Source organism: Erigeron canadensis, chromosome 9, assembly GCF_010389155.1.
Source record: "Erigeron canadensis isolate Cc75 chromosome 9, C_canadensis_v1, whole genome shotgun sequence".
Lineage (NCBI taxonomy): Eukaryota > Viridiplantae > Streptophyta > Magnoliopsida > Asterales > Asteraceae > Erigeron > Erigeron canadensis.
The window spans coordinates 22734539-22755037 of NC_057769.1; the positions used below are offsets into that span (position 1 = coordinate 22734539).

A 20499-nucleotide genomic window follows, 5' to 3' on the forward strand; every position below is an offset into this window, starting at 1 on the left:
TGTTTTAGTTGGTCAAAATTCAGGAACCACCAATAAACAATAGTTCAGTTTCTTTCTTTTTTTTACGCATTTTCTTCTTGGGCTTTTAGAAAACCATAGTCCATATTCCATAAAAACAATAACCCAAAACCCAAGAAACCCAAAAATAACTTAAAAAAAACCCCGTTACAACACATACTGCACAGCGTACAAACAATCCGCCCCAAATTCCAAAATTTCAAAAAACTTTCACTTTCCCGCTTTCTCACATCGTTTCAAATTTCAAAATCGAGATATTAAAACGTTATAATAATCCCATCTCTATTTCAAACCCCTAAATCACACACTTTCATTTCATTTCCAAACCCTAATCCAAAAATCATCAGACACCATCTCTGTGTCTCTCTCTCAATGGCAACCGAAAACATCCGTCGTCCCTTACAATCAACCACTACCGAAAACATCCCCAATAAAAAACCCGGCCGAACAATCGAAGAAACCTACCAGAAAAAAACTCAACTCGAACACATCTTACTCCGTCCCGATACCTACATCGGATCAATCGAGAAGCACGAACAAACTCTATGGGTTTGGGAAAACGATCAAATGATCAAAAAACCCATCTCTTACGTCCCCGGTTTATACAAAATATTCGACGAAATCCTCGTAAACGCCGCCGATAACAAACAAAGAGATCCGAAAATGGATACGGTTAGAGTGAATATAAACGTTGAAGAGAATTTGATAAGTGTTTATAATAACGGTGATGGAATTCCTGTTGAGATTCATCAAGAGGAAGGGGTATATGTTCCTGAGCTTATTTTCGGGCATTTGTTAACGAGTAGTAATTACGATGATTCGATTAAGAAAACGACTGGGGGAAGGAACGGCTATGGGGCTAAACTTGCGAATATTTTTTCGACCGAGTTTACGATTGAAACCGCTGATGGAAAACGGAATCGGAGATATAAGCAGGTATAATTTCATTCTATATCTAATTATAGTTATGTATTGTATATATTGATTTTCGATTAATTATTGTTGTTTGATTGTATATTTTGTGATGAATTTTTGTATATAACTTATATATAGATTGACATAATTAGGGTTTTTTGTAATTTAGGTTTTCGATTATTGTTATTGATTGAATATTTGGGCTTATGATATGTGGATTTGGTGTTTTTGTGTGATATATGTAGAATTAGGGTTATTATGGATTTTGGTTGATTTAGGGGTGTTTTATGATGGTGTTTGTAAAACTGATTTTACGTTTTCAAAGCTGTAGCAAACAATGCAGAAACTGTGTTTTTCAAGATGGCATTTTGCAAATTAGATAAATGTTGGTATTGATTGTATATTTGGCCTTATTGTTTTTGGTAATTATGTGATATATGTAGATTTAGGGTGTATTATAAAGTTTAGTTGATGTAGCGGTTTTTATGATTGTACTCGTATTTGTTAAACCGATTTTGTGTTTTTCAAACTGTAGTAAAACATTGCAGAAACTGTGACACTCGAGATGGTTTTGTAAAACATTGTTGGTTGATTGTTTGTGTATTTGCAAATGCAATAATTCGATTGTTGTAAACAATATCATTGGGATATGTATATCTGATTATATACTTGATCTTGTATTGTGTAAAATATACTAATCTCGAGAAATGGTGTACAACATAGAGTAATTTGTGGTTTAGCTGTAATAGAGCTATTATACAGTTGGCTTTTTATTTGTTGATATTGATTTCTGACATTTGGTTGTTACGGGCTAGGTGTTCACTAGCAATATGGGGAAGAAGTCTGAACCAACCATCACAAAGTGCAAGAGTGGTGAAAACTGGACAATGGTTTCGTTTAAGCCTGATTTAGCAAAATTTGGCATGGAGTGTCTCGAAGATGATGTTGTTGGTTTGATGAAGAAGCGTGTGGTTGACTTAGCAGGGTGCCTGGGAAAGACTGTGAAAGTTGAACTAGATGGAAAGCGTGTTCCTCCTAAAACGTTTGAAGACTACGTTAAGCTTTATCTTCAATCGTCTACTGAGACCCTAAGGTTCATTGAAATACTCTTAACTGAAGTTTTTTTACTTGAGTTGAATGCTTAACTTTGATACTAACAGTCTGTCGTTTATTAGGCTTTATGAGAAAGTAAATGATCGATGGGAGATTTGCATTAGTATGGCTGATGGGCATTTTGAACAGGTATATGATTTTGCATTGAGTTTATAATGCATAAGCCTAATTGCTAACGTAAGCTGATATATGTTATATTTGATCTTTCTGTTTAACAGGTCAGTTTCGTGAATAACATTGCAACAATCAAGGGAGGGACGCATGTCGATTATATAACCAATCAAGTTGCCAATCACCTGGTGGCTGTTGTAAAGAAACAAAACAAGTATGCTAATCTCAAGACCCACAATGTGAAGAACTACTTATGGGTATTTGTCAATGCTCTTATTGACAACCCTGCTTTTGATTCACAAACAAAAGAGACTTTGACAATTAAGCAAAGCAGTTTTGGATCTACTTGTGAGCTCACACCTGAGTTCTTGAAGAAAGGTATGCAGATCATTCATTTTCATTGGTGGATTTGACAAAATTGAGATATTAATAAATATCCTTGTTTTGCAGTGGCAAAGTCAGATATTGTGAAAAAAGTTATGTCCTGGGTACAGTTTAAACAGCAGAATGACCTTAAGAAAACTGATGGTAACAAGAGGGGAAAACTCAACATTCCCAAACTTGAAGAGGCTAATTTTGCTGCAACCAATAATTCTGACAATTGTACGTTGATATTGACAGAAGGAGATTCTGCCAAAGCTCTTGCGGTATGCTATCTTTGTTGTTTGATATCTATACAGTTATATGCACAATCTCTCATATTTATCATATAACATCTTGTTAATTTGTTTGCAGATGTCTGGATTATCTGTTGTGGGCCAGGATTATTATGGTGTTTTTCCGTTGAGAGGTAAGTTGCTGAATGTGAGGGAAGCTAGTCCAAAACAGCTGCAAGAAAATGCTGAAATTCAAAACATAAAGAAGATACTTGGGCTGCAGCATGGTAAAAGTTATGACAATGTCAAGTCATTGAGATATGGCCACCTGATGATTATGGCTGATCAGGTCTGTGCCAAGTTTCAGACAGCATGTGTATATTTCATTTGGTATTGCCATGTAGTTCTGCTGATGAAATATAATGTGCTTTTTGTAGGATCATGATGGTTCACACATCAAAGGACTATTGATTAACTTTCTTCACTCATTCTGGCCATCTTTACTTAAAGTCCCAAACTTTGTGCTGGAGTTCATTACTCCGATAGTCAAAGCTACCAATAAGAAGACGAAGAATGTGTTATCTTTCTACACGATGCCGGAGTACGAGGCATGGAAAGAAAATCTTGGTCACAAAGCTAGGGAGTACAAAATAAAGTACTATAAGGTTTGTCTATGCACATTATATACAATCGGTTATACCAATAGTTTTTCTACAAGCACCTCTTAAACTTTGTTTATTATACAATAGGGGCTGGGAACAAGTAATGGTAAAGAAGGGGCAGAGTATTTTGCTGATCTTGACATGCATAAGAAGGATTTTGTTTGGGCTGATGAAGAGGATGGTGAGGCAATAGAACTTGCCTTTAGTAAGAAGAAGATTGAGGCCAGAAAGAACTGGCTCCGAGCCCTTCAGGTTTGAACAATTCCAGTTTCTTTTTTTTTTTTGTTACTTTCGTATTGGTAATTTGGTATCAAGATAGGTGGATCGGGGGTACATTGGGCAATGGTGCAACACTGGTCCGTATTAACATTTCTTTGGGTTACATCATGTTCTGCTTTCACTTGAACTCCATTTTGTCAAATTCAGTTATCTATGAAACATAAAGAAAATGATTACCAAAAACAATATTTGTTCAATAACCTGTGTTTGAATGTATGATACATGTCAAAACACACTTCGGTCCAGTTTTAACTTGTTTTCAAGTTCTGACTTCAATCAATAATGTGTGTAAGTTAACATCTCTGAATTTAGTATATTTTTGCCAAGATGAAAATTTAGTTACTTGCTGTGCTCTAAATGCAGGCTGGTACCTATTTTGATTCTAAGGAAAAACATATCCCATACCGTGACTTCATCAACAAAGAACTTATTCTGTTTTCAATGGCTGATCTTCAAAGATCAATCCCATCTATGGTGGATGGATTGAAACCGGGTCAAAGAAAGATTCTGTTCTGTGCTTTTAAGAAGCCCATTTTCCAGGAAGTTAAAGTTGCTCAATTCAGTGGCTATGTGTCTGAGCACTCTGCTTATCATCATGGTGAGCAGAGTCTTGTCAGCACAATCATTGGCATGGCCCAAAACTTTGTGGGCAGTAATAACATTAACCTTCTTTACCCAAGTGGGCAGTTTGGTACCCGCCAGATGGTGAGTTAATTATCCTTTTGGATTAGTTTTATACATCTAAATGACTTGCTTTTGTACATTCTCAAAGTTTGGTTGTTTTTGTTTCTAGGGTGGCAAAGATCATGCAAGTGGCAGATATATCTATACAAGGCTTTCTCCTATCACACGCCATCTCTTCCACAAGGCGGATGAACTGCTGCTTAACTACTTGAATGAAGATGGACAATCCATTGAGCCTACCTGGTAAATGTTCATGTTTGCATGCTTGTCAAAGGATATACTTAATTCTGATTATTTTCTTAATAGTTTTTCTAATTATCTGTTCTGACAGGTTCATGCCTATCATACCAATGGTATTGGTAAATGGAAGTGAAGGAATTGGGACAGGGTGGAGTTCGTTTATTCCAAATTATAATCCACGAGACATTATTGTCAACCTAAGACGCCTCTTGAATGGTGAAGCAATGGTGCCAATGGATCCATGGTACAAATGGTTCAAGGGAACCATTCAGAGGACTGCATCGAAGGAAACTGGGTACACCACTATAGGAATAATGGAGGAAAAGGAGGATGAAAACGCACTCAGTATTACTGAGCTGCCGATAAGAAGGTGGACTCAAGAATACAAAGAGTTTTTGGAAGTAGCTTCACTATCCGGGAAAGACAAGGAACCTTTCATCGAGGTGGATATACATTATAAATAAGTTCAACTATATATGTCATACATATGTGATGTTTTTGACTTTATATTGGAACCTTTACATTTTGCAGGAGTACATGGCTCATAATGATGATACCACAGTACATTTTGAAGTTATCATGACAGCAGATCAAATGAACAAAGCAAAACAAGAGGGTTTGCTGAAGAAATTTAAGCTGACAACTACTTTAAGCACCAGTAACATGCATCTTTTTGATGCAAATGGTGTAATTAAGAAGTATGACACCCCTGAACAAAGTAAGCATGGCAATGACTTTTACGATTTAATACCGTTGATTGTAATCTTTGTCGGTTTATTGACTGTTCTTTTTGCTTTTTGATTACAGTTCTTGAGGATTTCTTTCACCTTCGTCTTGATTTTTATGAGAAGAGGAAGGTAAGTTGGATAACTATGTACTTCAGTTTTTGTAAGAAATGTCTAAATGGGTGACTTGGCCCTTCGGATGATTCAAAACAGATTGGGTTGGACTAATTAAGGAAAAAAAAATAATGATTATGTGATAGTTTTGACAGTGTGTTTTGTTTCTTGAGTCTACTCCTATTGAATAATGGTTTTGCCTTACAGACAGCTCTGCTTCGGGAGCTTGGAAAAGCTTCATTGCAACTGGAAAACAAAGTGAGGTTTATTCGTGAGGTTGTAGATGGAACACTTGTTGTAAGCAACAGAAAGAAAGTGGATCTGTGTGCTGAACTGAAGAACAAAGGTTATACACCATTACCGAAAGAGGCTGTTCTAGAAGCATCCGTTGCTGGAGCGGTTGATCATATTGAAGGAAATGAAGAAAATGAAGAGGATGCTGATGAGGTGGTTGTAGAAGAAGAAAAGCCTCAAGTGACTGCCAGCAAAACGATTCCTGGAACAGAATATGATTATCTGTTGTCCATGGCAATTGGAACATTGACATATGAGAAAATGAAACAGCTATGGGAAGAAAGAGATACAAAGAAGGCAGAGTTTGATGAACTTACGAAGACTCCTTCGAAGTCTTTATGGCTGCGAGATCTTGATGCCCTTAACAACCAACTTGATGTATGTTGAATTTGCATGAACAAAATCTTCTACAAATCTCGCCTCTTCAAGTTTTAATATTCTTCTCTGCTTGTTTAATCAGGAACAAGATAAAAGAGATGCTAAAGATGAAGCAGAGAGAAGGAAACAACAAGAAAAGGCACGTGCTAAGGGACCTGGAGGTGGTAGGAATGCTAGGAAACCCGCCCGAAAGCCTGCTGCCAAGAAAGCCACCATCACAGAAGTTGCTGAATCAATGGGAACATCGGCTTCTACTGTCATGGAAACAGGTATTTTTTGAGAACATGTGTGATGTATGCACTAAAGTTGGCTTCATCACTTTCAAAGCATTTTATGCCCTTTTAATGCACTAAACATTGATTACTTTCAACACATCCGTTCTGGGTTTTGATGATTATATTTTATAATGGCTTCAGATAATGTTCCCGCTGCAAAGAAAGGAAGAGCCCGAGCAGCAGTTCCAAAGAAAGCTCCTGCTAAAAGCCAGGTAGGGAAACATTATTTTCATTAATACACTATCGTTGCAATTGCCAACAACTTACAATTGATAACTTATATAATCTATAGGCAAAAGCTACTTTGGTGGATGAAGATGATGAGGATGAGATTCCATCATTGGCAGATCGCATGGCCAAACAGAATATGCGATCTGAGCAGGATGATGAAATTGTTGAGCTGGAAGATCGATTAGCAAGGCATAATATTGAGTCATCTCCTGAACAAGCAGAAGGTAAACCCTTTATATTTTCCTGATTTATGTATAACCAGGAATGTATGTCGGGACTTGGGATTAACATTATTGATCCGAAAATGACAGAAGCTCCAAAAAAGAAAGCACCTGCAAAAAGAGCTGCTGCTGCTGCAAAAAAGAAGGCCACCATCGCTGAGATATCTGATGATGAAGATGATGCTGTACTTGAAATGAGTGATGATTCCGACTTTGAAGTTGTAGCCCCACCACCGGAGGAGAAAAAGAAGGGTGGTCGAAAACCAGCAGCAGCCAAGCAACCAGCTGGGGCAACCAAGAAAAGAGGACCAGCTGCTAAAGCAGCAGGAGCCGGGCAGAGGTTGATTACTGAAGTTTTGAAACCGGTTGCAGAAGCATCACCTGAAAAGAAGGTGAGGAAGATGAGGCCATCCCCATTCAACAAAAAAAGTGGGTCAATGTTAGGAAGAATGAATAACAAGAATGGTCAGGAAGACGAAGAAGAGATGGATGCTGCAGGATCAAGTGCTGAAGCTGCAGTAGCAAAAGCAAGACCACAAAGAGCAAACAAAAAGAAGATGACATATGTTGTGAGTGATTCCGATGAAGACTTAGTAGACGAAGCAACTGAGGATTCTGATTTTGATGACGATGAGTAAGTGTCATTTTGTGGTCTGGTTGTTCTAACTTTGAATTAGAAATGGTGGGAAAAGTTAGCTTGTTTTCCTGAACTTTAGGAATGTGTTGTTAATGTTGTGCTGTGTTGCCATTGGCTCTTAATGAAAATAACATTGCCTAGCAGGTAATTTTTTAGATCCATCCATCTTATATATCTCATTGAAAGTTTCTTCATACTAAGCTATTGAATATCTTTTTAATATCAAAATTGATATGGACATTGAAAGTTAACAAATTAGAAAATGTTTCAACTTTTGTGAAAGTATTTGGCACTTAATTTTGCAAAAACATATTAATATTTGTATTTATTAACCAGAAAAAGTGGATATATAACAAATTATATTATTTTATTAAGTGTTTTAGACTCGTGTTTACCTTTTCGTTTGAATCTTTAACAAAAGTCTTCACATTTATTTTCTAGTTTGTGCCAACTGCCAAGTGTGAAATGTCTACTTTTAAAATAGCATTTTAATTTTATCATTTCATTCTTGATTTTTTTTTTTTTTACAAAACTGATTGCTAGGTGTATTTATAAGAAATAAAATATGTCTTTTTAATACTCGTATTCATTTAGATTAGATGATCATGTAGAAGTTTTTTGAATTTTTTTAACAATTCATTTAATTAAATGTTGTAGAGATATCTTTAATTCAATTTGATCAAACTTCTGATGAATCTGTTCATGAAATTCATGAATCAAACTTCTAATTTTTTTTAACACGTGATTCATTTCAAATCTTCCCCATATCACGTTTATGTTGAAATTGAGTATTGTATTTCAAATCTTAAAGTTTATGAGGCATTAGGCCAATTCTATAGGTCTAACCTAGTTTGGAGTTGCTTTTTTCTCTTCTTATCTATTTGTTTCTTACTCCAAAACCTATGGTGCAAATAACTTCCCATTTCTTAGATATTTTTGCTTTCATACATGGCCCATGAGAGAGTCATTGTTCTATCTTTCTCTCTTCAAAAAAAGCCAACTCAAACACTTGAAAATATCAAAAACCAAAGAAAAAGCCATCACTTGACCGAAAAGTTCAAAACTTTGACACAACCCAAATGGCTTCATTCTCAATAAGTCCCTCATTATACACATTAAGATCAAAGATCATAACTAAAGATTTTGTTAACCCCCAAATTAGACCCAACTTTGTGGCTTGCCGAGCCCGGTTTTCGTTTGATGAAGAAAAGGAAGGCAAGGAAAAGAAACAAAGTTTGATGGATGTGTTTCTGGTTGTAGAGAAGCTTGGCAGAGGATTAAAAGAAAGTATGAGCCCCAAAAGAAAAGGGGACTGGAAAGATTTGGTGCTCATGAGTCTATCATTTGCTATTTATGTTTATATATCTCAAAAAATTGTATGTGCTTATTGTGCATGGATGTCTGTTTTTAAGAAACATTGGTAGATATTGTTAGCAATAACAGCCATCAATTAATGCATAAGATAGTTGATTTGGAATATGTGTTCAGAATTACTCCGTATTACTTAGACATACCAATTGTGGTAATTACAGTATATATCATTATGAATCTTTCCATGGAAATGTAAGATACATACAATCTATAAGTTAAAGTCCTAAATATTTTTGCTCACAATTGCTTTTTCCTATCCCTATGAACTTGACAGAGGTCGTTTTTGTTTCAATTCATCGCCTCATGAAACATTGCAGAGATGGCTTTTGAGACGACGATTCATCATAGGTCGGACAGTCAGGATCACCACGCTTTCATAGTTTTACTCACTGATCCACAAATATGCTGTCTTCTCCACCTATTGGTTCTTTATTTGATAAGTTACCCTGTATCAGAAATGAATCAATTGAAATAGTATTGGAAATAAATATGCAATTTTACATGTATCATCAGACAATCACAATTATACTTAAAATCCCTTCTGAACTCAAGAATTACATCCATATCAACTGCTAATTTACACTTTAAGGTGGATTTGTTTTCCCAGTTCGAACGCAAATCTTGCTCCTTATACTTCATATAGGACTAGACTATAACCACATTCAGTAAAACAAAGCTAATATTATAAAAATGTCTATAATCAGAAGTTTATATAAATAAAGACAAGGAATGTATTACGTTACAACAATATCCTGAAGAACCAGGATTGATCTACAAGTTCTAAACTTTTGCACTCGATTAATACACAGAGTTATTCCTCTCAAATTGTTTGCATCTATCAACCTAAATATCAATCCTTAAGATCATTCAGTTTTAACCCTTTCACGTGTGAAAATACGCTGGAATAGTGAGAACAGCCATTGCCAAACTAAAACAAACCAGCTAGTAGCACTCTTGGTGCTTTTAGGTTCGGGTCTTGGTCCAAACAATCCTTTGTAAAGCTCTTTCTGTTTCTGATAAACGACCTTGTCGTGTTCAGCAAGCACACGCAGTTCTTTTGATATTGCTTTGTCTTCTGGGGCAAACTTACGAGCTTTCAAGAAGTCTTCCCGGGCAGCGTCCGTCTGCCCAAGTTCAGACTTAGCTTTCCCTCTTCTGAATAGTGCTTTCACGTTGTTTTGATCCTCTGCTAGCACCTAGCAAAGAAAATTAAGTATTAGGTTGGTCAGTAACTTGTATGCTGTTGAAAAAATGGGTTGGTTCGGCATGTTGGATATCGGGTCAAAAGATGTGGGCTTTAAGCGTGGGTATGATTACAAAGATGACCTAACAATTTTCAGTTATTTGATTTTGGAGGGCTTTTATGAGATTGAATGCTCTTTGGATTACTTTGAACATGTTTGACCAGTTTCCTTTAAGTTAACTCTTTAGTTTAAATATATATAAAAACCAATCCATTCATAAGTAAATTCAATGATATTGCCACCTCTAAGGTTAAATTGAAAAAAATGTATGAGCTCATTTGGCTTTAACTTTAAAACATAAATGTTTTCTTATAAGGTATAGGTGGCCACTTTGACCCATTTATAGCTCTGATGCACGGAAACGGCAAGAAGGTCCTGTCCCACGTACCAGAAACTTCCTGGGGACGGAAACGTGTACGGGGACGGCTGGAAACGTTTCCTGGACGTTTCTTGACCGTTTCCTTAAGTCAACGAACGTTTCTTGAACCGTTTCTATTTTTGGGGACGTTTTTTAAAGGTTTCCAGAAGTCCAAGGGCGTTTCTTGCAAGTTTTCAAGGCGTATTGTGTAAGCTTCTCGCCGGAATCGTTGACTGTAAACTGTAGTTCGAAGCTTTGCTAGAAGAGACAGCGGGAAAGTTGCACCGGGGGTGGTGGTCTCTGCTGGTGGTGGTTGATAGATCTGTTGAGAAAGAAAGGGGGAAAAAAGTATTTTATACCCCTATATGTACTATGTGCCAGCTTTTTATTTTTATTTTTGGAATGACAAATATGAGCTGTCATGAACTCATGACTAATTATATCTATCTAATTATTTAATATATAGATATTATCTATATCTATCTAATTACTTAATTATTTAATACCAATTATATTTAACTTGTTTTACGAGTATTTATTAATTAAAGCATAAACTTAAAATAGTTATTTAAACTTATATATGTTTGTTAATATCAACTGATCTTGTATTTAATTTTCTAATTTTGAAGTATTATGTTTATATTTTCAAACAATTATGTTAGTTTCAAGTTTTTAATATATTTTTAATTTTTTATTATAGATAATTTTATAAATTATTATTTTTATATATAAAACCCCAATAGAAAGTATGGTGTATATTTAATTTTCAATTTCATAACTATACTTTATATTTTTTCATTGCCGTACCCATGCCGTACCCGTTTCTTGATTTTTTGAGTTTTGCCGTTTCTCGTTCCCGTATCGTACCCGTTTCCCGTACCAGTTCCCGTGCAACATAGATTTATAGTAGACAGGTTGACTAGGATCATACAACATCTTTAATGAAATTTTAGGTTTGAGCAATAAGAAAGAGCCACAGCCAACAGGTGAAACATGTCAGAGGTCTTACAAAGTGTATTCAAGGGTTTATAAGACTTGTTAAAAGGTATTGTGGATTGGTAGAACAACCCCAACCTGATACTACCTGTAATTTACTAAAACATTGTCCGTTTTGACTAGTTATCCAATAATCTATCTTGCAACCTCTATAGCTTGAGTCTTAGAGAACATATTAAGCCTAGTAAGTAATCAAACTATAACTTCTGTAAAATTTAAGTGGATCAATATTGCATTAGACATATACACCCAAGTTCGGGTGGGGGGTTTCAGGACCAAGAAAGGATTACATGACCACATATGTGCCCCAAAAGAAAAGTTCTATGAATGTTCAAAAAAAATTATTGTGGCGTGTTCACAAAAAGTTTGCTATGGTAGTCATACCCAAGTTAGTAAAGCCAAATACATCTACCATACTTTCCAGCAACAAAAAGAGTGATTCCATGTATCAAAGATTTTGTTTTAGAATTTAGAAGTCGTAAACGCCTAAACTCTAATGTTAATAACAAGAAAACAGATAATGCAATAACATGAGAGGTGACAGATCAGACGGGTCAGGTAACAACTCAAAATAGGTACGGAGTCAAACAGACACCCTTTAGTACGAGCCAAAAGGAGTTGGGTTGGGTTGGGTTGGGTTGAGTTGACACACCAACACTTTTTGCCCCTTTTGTTCTTACTATACTAAACACAGAATTAATGTACTATACACTATTATCAAGCAGAAGCTACCCATTTTCAGGCAAGAAGGTTAAATTAGCAACTTCATATAAAATAATCAACAAATGGGATACGTACAATGGTGCATTGAGCTATAGCTTCATCATAGCGCTTGAGTTTTATCAAACATGCTGCCATGTTAAGGTGACATGGGTTTTTGACTGCCAAAGCCATGTCTTGATACTTGCCAAACAACTGAAACATGAAATCATCACCCATGTACGCAATGGCCTAAAATATTCAAGAAACAACCAATATAATTATATTAGAAACGTATTCACGAAAAATTAAATAATAATACAGAGCTGGAGTAGAATTTTTAGAGGACACGAGTTTAACCATTTCATATTGTTGCATTGCCTCTTCTAGTTTTTCTTCTTTAAACAAATTATTTCCATCCATCCTTCTCCTATCCGCTGCGCTGATTCTCTCTTCTACTGTCATGTCACTACGAGCTTTCCCCTATACAAACATATGTATTTATTAGGAGAAAGGCAAATTGACTTATGGGTCAGGTCAAGTTGGTTTGCAAACAATGTTTGTCTATTTCTGGTTTTCATAAACTAATGCGCCAGATAAAATGAATAAAACTATTTCTTTAGAATATTCTGGCCTTTTAAATTAAACGATTTAGGAGGTTGATCTAAAGTAACTTTTGACCAGTTGACAAGTTCTGTTATCAAACTTTTATGTGTTTTTTTTTTATTTTATTCACTTCAACTGTTAGGGGGAAAACATATCCACATCAAATTTTTGAATAAAATGACTTAGAAGGTATTATTAAAATCACATTTAAGATATACTGTAATTGTATAGAAAATTAAACTGTCAGATAATTAACTGGATCCTTACTTCTTTCGTTTCATCAAAACCAACTAGTTCAACTTCATAAATGATATCTGCTTTAGGCGGCACATTTGGAAAAGAGAAACTTCCTTCTTCACCATAGCCTAATTCCCAACCAACATGTAAGAGAGCACGCTCGCCTGATTTCATGGAGGAGAGCCCAATTGCCAATCCTGCCATCTCTTTTTTCTCTGGTATAGAAGAATGGAAGTCAAGGTGTTTTCATCATATCACAACTAAGTGGTTTCAAGTTCGAACCTCCCTAGATAAATACTTTGGGGGGGGGGGGGGGGGGTCAGTGCCAGTGGTCTGCCGTCTGTAAATTAGAGTCAAAGTCTCACCATCCCCTAGTAACCTAAATAGAAAAGCCTCCACCGTGTACCCGTTTATTAGTATTTTATCATCATACAGATTTTCACCACAAAGCCACACTGCTTTGATAGGTTGCAAAAACTAGCATTCTGGACAGATTCTGGAAATGTAAACATCAAAACAATATATGTACTTCATATGATATCTTGGGCAAAATCGTTTTTTTGCACAAAAGAGGGTGCTCTTTTTCTATTTTCTAAGAAAAATGAGTCTTTTGTAATGAAAACCAAGTAAGCTGGTTTAAAAAGTCACCCACTTGTTATACAGCTATTAATACAGGTAAAAATATAAGGAGGTTGACTTAATCAGGTTAACATAATATTCAAGAGGTGGTCAACATAGCTTGGGTAACAGGTCAACATCATATTCACGTAAATGGGTGGTCTGGGAGGTTGGGTAACAGGTCAACATAGGTCAGGCTGGTCCAAAACACTTTCCTCCAAAGTTCGAGTTTTGCATAAATATTTAATGTGATTACAGCCAGTTAGATCTATTTCCATCAATGCTAAATTTATGTGCTTGACCTGTTAGTGGTAGAACATAGCCGAACATACCCATTCAGAAGTAGATGGGGTGCATTCGTCACCTTTGATTATAGTACATAGCCACATAGGTTAGGAGGTCGGACTTATTTAATCGATCTTACCTTTCCCTAAGACCACTTCAATTAGTTGTAGTTCCTGCCAAGTGTCTTCAAACTTGTGTTGGGTACTTTCAGTCCATGCTTTGTAGTGCACTGCATCAATAAACGTAGTTATGCAAATTTTATCATGAAGTGATTGACTAAGCCTTTGGACCTTAAAAATTGAAAGTGTCCAGAAAAAAAAAAAGGTTAAAGAGTTTGCAACGAGTTAATATACCATGTGACATAATAGTTGCAGTTTCACATATTCATTTAGAGAACTAATTTTCCATAAAGAACAACAATCTAAACTTCCTTTAGTTATAAGTAAAAACTTTGACCCATTTGTTTGTGAATGGGTTGTTTTGGGTTATGTTTATTTCTAAAAGATCAAATGGGTAAAGTTAAAAAGAATTCACTATAGAAGGAAACTGGTAGAATGGTTCAGACGTTGCCCAGAGTGTATTTTAAAAATGCAATAACCCTCTTCACTATTTATTCCAAAAATCAAAATTCTGATTTAGCACAATACCAATACTAAATAATTTCATACTCATCTATGACACCCTAAATATTTATAGAATTTTTATACAAGAGTGTTTTGAGATAATCTATCCTGTTTTGTCCCATTACCCAAACCATAGATAATTGATTCACTGCAATTTTACAAACAATCTATCAACTTTTGTACTCAATCATATGGATTACCATTATACTACCTATTTCTTGCAAGTGCAGAGCTGGAAACGAAAAATTGTATCAGTAAAAAACCACATGAATGAGAATACATAGACTTACAAAAACAAGTTGAATATTTTGATGGCTTGTCACCATGACCTTCCTTAATGACCTGCTTGGTAACCTTTTCATGAAGGACTTCCACTTCAGTATCGACTTTTGGAGGCCCTTTATCATCTTGAGGAGGTCCGCCGTGCACAAATGAAGATGCTTCTGTCACAATTTCCTCTTCACCATCTCGACCTGCATAAAAGGTTACGCTTCAGTTTCTAACAAAAGAAAATCCAATACATGATAATTTCAACATCAAGTGACTGGGTAACATTACCATTAGACATGCCTCCATTTTCACCATCTTGACCTGCAAAGTATACAATATAAGCTTACATCAAACTTCAAAAAGATCACAACTAAAAAAACATATTAAATTTAAGAAGGTTTAAGTTCTATCCAAAGAGAAGGAGACATCACATGTGATGACATAATTTATAAATTCCATTAGACACATTTACTCTATGTCTGGGACTTTAAACTTAATGGGATGGTAAATGGTAAGTGATAATGAATTGGCTTATTTAAATCTTTTTAACTGAGAGTAAGAGTGAAAGAAGTATCGAGTTACCTTTTTTCCAAGAGAAAAGAAACTACTATCTCCATATATCTTCCATACTCAATAACAGACACATATACTTCTAAGATACCCATATTACCTTTTTGGGAACCATTTTACATAAAGAAGTAACTTCCATACTCTAAAGCACATTTTAAAATTAATTAACGTTTCTGTTAGACTTAAAAACTTCAAACTTTCTATGGATTTGTGTGATGGAACGAGATGCTTAAAATAAAGGAAACTAATGACATGTCTATACAGCACTCGCGTTGATTAGATAGAAGCCGGCAAGATTCCTACATAAAAGTGCTACTTATCCTGGTACATAGAAGCCACAAAACTATCCACCCACCCTTACATTCATACTCTGTATATAACTGTTTTCACGCCAGAAGCCAAATTCCTACTGAAAATCTCAACTAAAAATTATACAAAAATGGTCCATAATATGAGGTATATGTATATATAGAAGCATTCAAACCCGAACCAAGTTTACAACTTTCAAGGAGTGGATTCGTGAATTACCCTCTCGAAAGCATGAAAGTAAAATATTAATATTGGTAGAACTACAGACTATTTGTCAATACTAAAAAGCATACATAAACCTAAACCTAGAAAGATATCAAACGAAAACTAGAGGGCTACCACTGATCTGATTTAGACTATTTTAACACCCTTCAGATACACAGATATCCAGATGACATGTACATTTGCTTCAAAGGATCACGACCAAAAGATTTAACTTCTCCATTCTATGTGATGGTACCGTCAAGTAAATTTTCAAAGTTTCACAAAACTCTATATTTTCTCGCATAAATTCCAAAGGATAATCTTCAATGCACCACTAATTCCATATTTTCATGTACCTAAAACAACTAATTTTAGTGTGTTAAGAAATTTTGGTATGACATGGATACGTTTCAGACGGTGCCAAGTGCACGCCTCTTTAAGTCAGTAAAAAATCCCAACTTCGTCGGATCTTAAGGCCAATGGCCAGTTGTAAAGCTACCGCTTTAGGCCTCCATTCTCAAATGACCCAGATTTATTTACACACTATATTCATATACAAAAAAATGCCTATAAATTTAATACATGAAAATGCCCGAAAATGCCAACTACGGTGAAATTTGACTAAAGTTTGCAGCTTCCAAGCTGATCATCCCCCCACCCAGCCTTTTACTAGCAGTAATTTTCGGGAAAATGTTTTTGGACAGTTTTAACTACCACTAACTTTAAGTTTCAAATGTTCCACACACACACACACACACATATATATATTATGTTCTTGATTTAGCTTTCAAATTATCCCAATACAAAATTCTTGAAAATCTGAACTATTTAGAGGGTCCCCCAGGAGCAAACCTAACAGAATTTCGTTGTACAAATGATCAAATTTTAAAACAATATTATAACTATAATTTTAGATAATTATAATAATACAAATAAAACACAATAGATTAATAAAAAGAAATTTTGATCTGATAATACTACCTGATTCAATGGGCGGCTGCTTCACTTCCTCCATGTCTTCACAAAATCTTGCTCTACTTTGAAGTGATCGATAGAAGAAGAAGATGATTTTAGAGTGACTGTGTATATACGTTGACTAATTCAATACCATCATTTGTACCATCATTTGTCATTTTTATTTACTTTATTTATTATTTTATTATTTATTATTATTATCATTTACAGTATGCGTCACACGAGACGGCAACAAAACACATCTGCCTTAACGTAAAATAGTAATAATAATAATAATAATAATAAAGTATATCAATTATTCTTATTATATTTTACTACCTAAATAATCCGAATTCAACCCGAACATTTTAATACCTAAATAGGTGCATTGTTTAATTATGAGCCTAAGTAGGGGCGTGGCCTAAGTAGGGGCATTTCATATCATTTATGTATTTAATTGTGATGCTAATCATTTGCTTATAAATATTCATGTAATGCATTAAAATATAAAGGTGAGCATGTAGATATGGTACGATTATAACATAGGCTATATGTGGTAGTCTATTATGTGTATGTAAGATTATTTACTAAGCTTTGGTTTACCCTTTTAGTTTTTTCCCTTTTTATAGGTGATTTCTGGATATGAAATAAAGAGGGAGTAATTGAAGTTAATTGTGTGATTTGAAATCATATTTGGCTACGAAAAAATGGTATTGATGTTAAAACCCGTAGTGACCCTTTTGATCTTTACTTATGATATGTCATTTTGGTTAAGTTATTGTTATGTCATGTGTTAGAGTCAAAAAGTTTTTTGTTATTTATAATGAGTCATCTTGTACTAGTAATGTAATGATTTTGATCAAATGTATTTCGAAAACTCATTATCCGTGACAGGTATTGGTGGTTAGCAATAAGCATGGATACTAGTTTTATGAAAGGGTCTCATGTCAAAATTTCTAATTTTTATGCGTTGTCTTTTAAAACGAATTTTGGTAAATGTATTAATGAAATTTTTAACTAAGCATATTTTATAAAAAAAAAAAAAAAGGAAAAAAAATCTTATAAAATGGTCTAGTCAAGTTTGGTCCTTCACAAACATTGTTATTAAGTCAAAATTTCGACTTTACTAGTCTAACAATGATATGCAGATATAGTTACAACACGTTTAATTGAGAATCTTAAAAACGTTTAATTGAGAATCTTAAAACGTCACTGATATAATAAACAAAAATAAAATTAGGATTATTAGTTTCAAAAATTGACATGTAGTAGTTAAACTCAACTAGTTTATATTAAATTATATGGATTATTACCTATGAATGTAACTAACTATGATAAAAAATCTATATTATGTAAACATCTTGTAAAATGTCTATGTCATGTAATGAACTTCTAAATCCCGATTATTTGATGTACTAGACCAATCACAAATTTACACGTGGCAGATTATATGGTTGTCACATATACCCGGATACATCCAATAACCAAGACTTAAAAGTTCATTACATTACATAGACATTTTACAAGATCTTTACATAACATAAACATTTTGTCATAGTTAGTTACATCCGTAGGTAATAACCCCTAAATTACATTAGAAGGAACTGTGCAATCCGATGGCGGTGATGACGAGTGATGATGGTGGCGGTGTTGATGGGTGTTGAAAGCGGCGATAGTTGTTTGGTTATTAATATAAAACTAACTGATGTAAAAGAAAGTTGTATAGTTACTTTAAATGTTGAGAGATATATATTGTAAATAATTTCATTAATAATATAAATATACTAGGCAGAAATATTTAAATTAGTGAATGAAAGAATAGAAATATTTTGGGCTCATTGGCTCATTATTTGAGAAACAAAAAGAATGGTTTATATTAGGGTTTAGTGCGCCGATATGTAATAAACTATGCCAAAAGAGTTTAGTGTGCACAAACTAAGTTCGACCTTTATTTTATACACGAACTTGTAAAAAAATGTTTATATAAAACAAAATGCATACGTGGCAAATCATATCAGCTACGTGGCACCCATATCAGCTGTCACGTGTAAGTTTTTGATTATTGGTTGGCAATGTTTTTTGAATGATATAAACATTTTTTACTAAGTTCGTGCTTAAAATAAAGGTCGGACTTAGTTTATGCATACTATAACTTTTGGGGCATAATTGGTTACATTTCGACGCACTAAATTAAAAAGAGTAAAGATTATTGTTTACATTTTTATATTCGAATGCTCTTTGTGCTTGGCAATAGTCACATTTAAGCCTTATGTTTATTGTCATCGCGAACATCCTTTAATTTAAAAGTAAATAAATATAAACCATGTAAGCTAGTATTGATGACCAACTATTCTTTTTATTTTCAACGGTAGATTTAAACTCAGTAACACATTTCTTCTTAAACTAGCTTCAATTATGGTGGAAACCTAATTTCAAAAAAATATTATCTCCATTCTTATAAACATTTTACTCACACCAAAATTTAAACTTAAAAATAATATGTTCTCAAATTTTCTCAAATACAAATCATACTATTGATGATTGGTTCTGATCTAATCTAAAATATAAAATATTTTACAAAGTCAAATGGGTAGATGATGGTAAGGGAGTTTTCTACTTGTGGTTTAGCTACTTTATATGAACTAAAGTGGGGAATAAACCCTTTAAAGTGTAACTAGTGTTCGAACATGAGGTGGACATATAAAAGATAGGGGTATTAGAGGACTAAGAGTGGTTTGGTTGATTTTATCAATCCTCCTAAAATCTTCCAATAACATTTATCCAACTCAATACAACCTTTCAACCTTCTCGACTAGCCTTTTTAATCATTTTTAAAAAAAATTTAAAAAACACTCAAAAAGTATATCAATTATTATTATTATATTTTACTACCTAAATAACCCGAATTGAACCCGAACATTTTAATACCTAAGTAGGTGCATTGTTTGATTATGAGCCTAAGTAGGGGCATTTTATATCGTTTATGTATTTGATTGTGATGCTGATCATTTGCTTATAAATATTCATGTAATGCATTAAAGTACAAAGGTGAGCATGTAGATATGGTACGATGGTACCATAAGCTATATGTGGTAGTCTTTTATGTGTATGTAAGATTATTTACTAAGCTTTGGTTTACCCTTTTAGTTTTTTTCCTTTTTATAGGTGATTTCTAGATATGAAATAAAGAGTGAGTAATTGAAGTTAATTGTGTGATTTGAAATCATATTTGGCTACGAAAAAATGGTATTGATGTTAAAACCCGTAGTGACCCTCTTGATCTTTACTTATGATATGTCATTTTGGTTAAGTTATTGTTATGTCACGTGTTAGAATCAAAAAGTTTTTTGTTATTTATAATGAGTCATCTTGTACTAGTAATGTAATGATTTTGTCAAATGTACTTCAAAAACTCATTATCCGTGACAGGTATTGATGGTTAGCAGGGCCGACCTAAACTAATAACTAGGTCAAGTGGGTGCTTGAGGCCCCCATATACAATAGGCCCCCAATTTATACTTAATTATATATTATATCGGTTAATTAAAAAAAACCATAACAGAGTCACGGCCTCACAAGTCACGCCCTCAAATCCCTCCATTCTTCAACCCTAAATCCTTGAAAATTGAAAAGAATTTCTCTCTCCCAATTATGATGTTACT

General features: G+C 34.3%; 2 protein-coding genes across 2 annotated transcripts; one reads left to right on the forward strand and one right to left on the reverse strand.

Moving 5' to 3' along the window:
• Positions 1–325: 325 nt before the first annotated feature.
• Positions 326–7650, forward strand: LOC122582884 (DNA topoisomerase 2). The gene is made up of 18 exons (XM_043755316.1): positions 326–954; positions 1749–2026; positions 2109–2175; positions 2265–2535; positions 2608–2804; positions 2893–3102; positions 3191–3418; positions 3503–3667; positions 4058–4399; positions 4488–4621; positions 4710–5061; positions 5150–5336; positions 5426–5475; positions 5665–6129; positions 6212–6398; positions 6546–6616; positions 6697–6859; positions 6947–7650. The coding sequence occupies exons 1-18, from the start codon at positions 391–393 to the stop codon at positions 7492–7494; spliced, it is 4479 nt and encodes a 1492-aa protein (XP_043611251.1). The 5' UTR covers positions 326–390; the 3' UTR covers positions 7495–7650.
• A 1875-nt stretch (positions 7651–9525) lies between these two features.
• LOC122581347 (peptidyl-prolyl cis-trans isomerase FKBP42) lies at positions 9526–16972 on the reverse strand. Its single transcript, XM_043753564.1, has 8 exons — positions 16865–16972; positions 15089–15121; positions 14821–15003; positions 14047–14136; positions 13035–13219; positions 12522–12644; positions 12261–12413; positions 9526–10060 (listed from the first exon to the last, which is right to left on the reverse strand). The coding sequence occupies exons 1-8, from the start codon at positions 16896–16898 to the stop codon at positions 9728–9730; spliced, it is 1134 nt and encodes a 377-aa protein (XP_043609499.1). The 5' UTR covers positions 16899–16972; the 3' UTR covers positions 9526–9727.
• Between the last annotated feature and the right edge of the window lie 3527 nt (positions 16973–20499).

What these genes read in the sequence shown, in the direction of transcription:
- LOC122582884 (XM_043755316.1), top strand. Translation starts at nt 391, where the DNA reads ATGGCAACCGAAAACATCCGTCGTCCCTTACAATCAACCACTACCGAA. An exon ending in ACAAAATAAAGTACTATAAG is followed by an intron (nt 3,419 to 3,502) that starts GTTTGTCTATGC and finishes ATTATACAATAG; the next exon opens with GGGCTGGGAACAAGTAATGG. An exon ending in AGTTTGGTACCCGCCAGATG is followed by an intron (nt 4,400 to 4,487) that starts GTGAGTTAATTA and finishes TTTTGTTTCTAG; the next exon opens with GGTGGCAAAGATCATGCAAG.
- LOC122581347 (XM_043753564.1), bottom strand. Translation starts at nt 16,898, where the DNA reads ATGGAGGAAGTGAAGCAGCCGCCCATTGAATCAG. An exon ending in AAATGGAGGCATGTCTAATG is followed by an intron (nt 15,004 to 15,088) that starts GTAATGTTACCC and finishes CCTTTTATGCAG; the next exon opens with GTCGAGATGGTGAAGAGGAA. An exon ending in AAAATATTCAACTTGTTTTT is followed by an intron (nt 14,137 to 14,820) that starts GTAAGTCTATGT and finishes TTATTGATGCAG; the next exon opens with TGCACTACAAAGCATGGACT.